General features: G+C 45.8%; 1 protein-coding gene across 3 annotated transcripts in view; it reads left to right on the forward strand.

Annotated features, from left to right (window-relative positions):
- The first annotated feature begins 512 nt into the window (after positions 1 to 512).
- HDHD2 (haloacid dehalogenase like hydrolase domain containing 2) overlaps positions 513 to 4,617 on the forward strand; it is a 19,220-nt gene continuing 15,115 nt past the window's right edge. The window contains exons 1-2 of one of the 3 annotated variants that reach the window (XM_087958690.1): positions 513 to 1,315; positions 1,717 to 1,818. In XM_087958690.1, the coding sequence (XP_087814816.1) occupies positions 1,718 to 1,818 (101 nt within the window). In that variant the 5' untranslated portion in view covers positions 513 to 1,315; position 1,717. The remainder of the gene's footprint in view (positions 1,316 to 1,716; positions 1,819 to 4,617) is intronic. The other 2 variants (XM_087958689.1, XM_087958691.1) reach the window with 2 other exon arrangements.

Genomic DNA, 4,617 nt, shown 5'->3' on the forward strand with positions numbered 1-4,617 from the left:
CCATGTATTGATAACTATGTTTTTATTTGTACCTATTATCTTGTAAACAATTGACAAAAATAAATAAATAAAATAAATAAATAGTTCTCTTAGAGAAATACAATGAATTTTTAGAGTTTTGGGGTAAAACCTTGTAAAGTGGAGCAGCATCTGCTGCTATTCCCTGGTTTACACCAGAGATTCCTGTATACCATCTCCTTTAGGATCTAGGGTCCCATAGACAGGTAGAAATTCAACAGGAATGTATTTTTTTTTACTGTAGTAGAAAATAGATCATGATCTGTATATAGCATCAATGAAATTGATGTGAAATAGGTGTTTATCTAACCGCCTGTTCAAAAATGTTAGCGTCGAACAGGATACAAAGTAAGCGTTATCATCTCGATTAATGGACACGTTTATTTGTGCTATTTAGGAAAAATATATCTCGATTGCTGAAGAGAACAAGAAAAAGAAACGAAGGCCCATACAGGCAATTTTTTAGACGACTCCAAAGGTCCTTAAGCGACAGGACCTTCCGCCAAATCCCAATGACGGATCAGAGCGAGAGCAGGCTGGCTCGTCCCTCCTGCATATCGTAATAGTACAGTCCAATCCGAGACGTCCCCCATAGTGGGGACGGTACCAATGGTGTGAAAGAGGGGGAAGTGTTGCCTCCTGTCTCCTTACTTAGGGTCTCACCAAGGGCTCAGTCCGCTCAGCAGCAAAGAGAGAGACTGGGGTGTCGAGGTACGGAAGGAAGGAGGGCAGCGGGCGATTTTCCTTCCCCTTGTGACATTGGCAAGGAGTTGGGGCTGCTTTCCTCCTTAATAGGGCAGGTGTGTGTAGTAAGGCTGAATGGGGGTAATGATGAAGTTGGTAAAAGAGTTAAGACCAAAGAATGCAACGGTGGGGAGGGTGCATGTTGTGCCTTTGCATGCATCTCTGATCTTGCCATAGCTCCTTCCAAACTTTTTTGGGGAGCAGGCCTGGTGCCTGCTGCATCAATTGCTGAATGGGGTAGATTTTAATGCCCCAAAGGGGGTGCCCCCTGCCACTCCCCACCATTGTCTCTGTATGAGTCCCCGTTCTGGCTTTGCATTCCAACAGTTTCGGCTGCATCCCTCCCTTCCTTGGAGCTGCACAGAACAAAAAGGAACACATCCTGCTTCTTCCTTACAATCTCGTTTCTCAACCCGAGCCAACCTTTTTTTTAAGATGTGTGGATTATGGGAATTGAAGTCCATGCATCTCCCAATAAAGAGTGGCATCTTAATTGCTGTTGAATCGCTTAGGACCGCTTGTTTCTATTGTAGCAAGAGAATTTATGAAATAGGTGAGTTCAGCTAGGCAATTCTCCTCTGAAACTGAAGCTGGACGTGATGTCCCAGATTTTGTTTTCTGTGTAACTTTCTCTGTTTAAAAGAAAATGAATTTTTATTTTTATTTTTGGGGATTGGAGGAGAAGTTTCTGATGGATCAATTATTGATTTATTTTTATATGTTCCCCGCCCCCCTCTTCTTCTGAGCGGGCTCATCTACTTAGCAGGAAGATGCCTCCAAAAGATGCTTTTTTTCCAGGACAACCATGACCTGGATGACTGAGAATCTCCGTAGCTATTTAGCAGGGAAATGTAGGGGAGAGGTTTCCTGCTTATTTTAACCATCTGTTGTTACCTAACCATTTATGCTCTTTTTCCTCCCTTCTACCACCTCCATCTTCCCCTTGGCTTGAAGGATGGCAGCTCGGCGTGCAATAAAAGCGGTCTTGGTGGATCTCAGTGGTACGCTTCATATAGAAGACTCAGCTGTGCCAGGAGCCCAGGAAGCTCTTAAAAAGCAAGTTATTTCTTCCAAGTTCCGTCGAAGGTTGGGCGGGAAAGTGACAATTTTACCAATCCCATTTCTTAGCTGAGAAGATGCTTTTGCAGGCAGGAGGTATCGCTTCCTCCCCTGCCCCTTGTTCGTATAGTTGCATCTCAAATTCCAAAATTGTCCTCTTGCACCAAAAGCAGCAAACATTTAAGACTCTTGTTTCTTTAGTTATTAATTGCTCTTTTTGGAAGGAAAAATCCACCTGGTTCAACTCTAAGCTGGGAGAAAGGCACTAGAAATAAAATGGAGGCTGGAGGCTGGTTGGAATGAAGGTCCACTTATTGATGAACAGAACCACCTGGGATATGGTTCTGGGACAGCTGACAAAATAGAGTTTGGAGTGAATGGATTTTTATACCTTCTGGATTCCTATGGGGTCATTTAGGGGTCATGGCTGGCTCTATAGGCAAAAGGGGAAATGCAAATCCTAGGTGTCTGAGCTAATTTTGTCAAGCTTTTGTTTGTTGCTTATCTGAGTTTGTATCTTGAACCAATCTTTCTGAATGGATTACCAAATCTGCATTTCTAAAAGCTGGCCTCCTCAGTTTCTGCTTGGGGCAAGGAAACTGGGGCTGGTTTTTGCTTCCCTTTAAGATTTTTTTTTTCATTTTTCCTTTAGGGGAAATGTTCAATCCTGCCTTTTTAATATCTCCCAAAATATTTCATTCTTCAGGAGGGGGGGGCTTCCCACAGGTTTAGTTATTTATTGGTCAATTTAGATACTACCTCTCTCACTCACTGAGTAGTTCTGGGCAGTGTGCAATTAAAACCTAAAAATCTAAAAACCATATAAAAATAAAACACATCAGTAAAAGAGCCAGGTAAAAAAAACCAGAATAAAATAAAAGTTAAAAAGCAAGGGGAGAGCTGTTAAGGCATCAACCACCTCCAGGGTTGAATGCTGCTAGGGCTCTGATGGCGAACCTATGGCACGCATGCCATGGGTGGTACGCAGAGTAATTTGTGCTAGCACGTGAGCCCCAGCCAAACATACCTGCACTGCGCATGCGCACGCCTCCCAGCTGATTTTCGGCCTGTTTGAGGCCGTTTTCGCCCTCCCGGAGACTCGAGGGAAGCTCTGCAGCCTTGGGAGGCCGAAAAACGGGCCTTCTGGAAATACCAGAAGTGCCGAAACGGGCCCCTTATTCGGCCTCCCAAGGCTGCAGAGGCCCTCCGGAGGCTGAAAACAGGCACCTCTGGTATTTCCGAAAGGCCCATTTTTCGGCCTCCCATGGTTGCAGAGGCTTCCCGGGAGGATGAAAACGGCCTCAAACGGGCTGAAAATCAGTCAGGAGGAGAGTGCATGCACAGTGCAGGCAAGGGGCCGGAGTGAGGGTGTTGCACAGGCATGCGCAGGGGGGGCACATTGCATTGTGGGTGCCAGTGTCCGTGCGTGCTTTTGGCACACCACAACGAAAAGGATCGCCATCACTGTGCTAAGGGAACCCCATGTGAGTTAGCCTAGCCAGGTCTTCAAACTCTTTTGAAAGGCCAGGAGAGTCCAAGCCCAACTCACCTCAAGAGAGATTATTCCAGAGGGTGGGAGACACGGCAGAGAAGGGTCACTTCCTGGATTCCGCTAGTTGTAATCCTTTAACCGATGGGATCCATAACAACTTTCCAACCTGACCTGGAGGCACCTGTTGCTGGCCAGGAAAACTTATAAAAGATGCAGCGAGTTCCTGTAGAAAACAGTATTTGGTAAAATTCTCTTTTTGTGTTCATCTCAACTTGATGCAATCGTGATACAGCAAAAGCAATAGCACTTAGACTTATATACCACTTTACAGTGCTTTACAGCCCTCTCTAAGCAGTTTACATAGTCAGCCTATGGCCCCCAACAATTTGGGTCCTCATTTTATCCACCTCAGAAAGATGGAAGGCTGAGTCAACCTGGAGCTTGGTGGGATTTGAACTGCCAAACTCTAGGCAGCTGGCTGCAGAAGTAGCTTGCAGCACTGCACTCTAATCACTGCGCCACGGAGGCTCCGTGTAGTACCTTGGTATTCAGTTGTTTCCAAACTCTTCAAATTTGATCCTTGATGCATCTTGATGTGAAAACGTTGTCCCAATACTCGTGAATCTTTGGTATTTGACACTGTGCAAAAAAGGAGGGAGGGGCAGCTGCAGAGGGAGGGCAGGCCATGCTGGGAAGGTCTCTGATAGGAAAAAGGATAGACAGAAAGTCCTTCCCGGCAAAAAAAGAAAAAAAGAAGGATCATGTTACAGGCTACCTGGCACGCATAGTTTTTAGTACTCCTTGGGCCTTCTGGAACCAATTAACGTTGACTATCGAGGTACCATTGTACAGATAGTCCTCAACTTACAAGAGTGTCGGTTTAGTGACCGTTCGGAGTTACAATAAGAGCCTCGGTGGCGCAGTGGTTAGAGTGCAGTACTGCAGGCTGCTTCTGCTGCTTGCAATTTGGTAGTTCGAATCTCACCAGGCTCTAGGTTGGCTCAGCCTTCCGTCCTTCTGAGTTGGTAAATTGAGGAGCCACATTATTGGGGGCCAGAGGCTGACTCTTTAAACCACTTAGAGAGGGCTGTAAAGCACTGTGAAGCGGTATATAAGTCTAAGTGCTATTAGGAAGGAAGGGAAGGAAGGAAGGAAGGAAGGAAGGAAGGAAGGAAGGAAGGAAGGAAGGAAGGGGCTGTAAAGCACTGTGAAGTGGTATATAAGTCTAAGTGCTATTAGGAAGGAAGGAAGGAAGGAAGGAGGGAGGGAGGGAGGGAGGGAGGGAGGGAGGGAAGGAAGGAAGG

The sequence above is a fragment of the Notechis scutatus genome, chromosome 2 (assembly GCF_049901735.1).
Source record: "Notechis scutatus isolate UNSWTSFEM ecotype Mainland chromosome 2, rNotScu1.2, whole genome shotgun sequence".
NCBI classification, from domain to species: Eukaryota; Metazoa; Chordata; class Lepidosauria; order Squamata; family Elapidae; genus Notechis; species Notechis scutatus.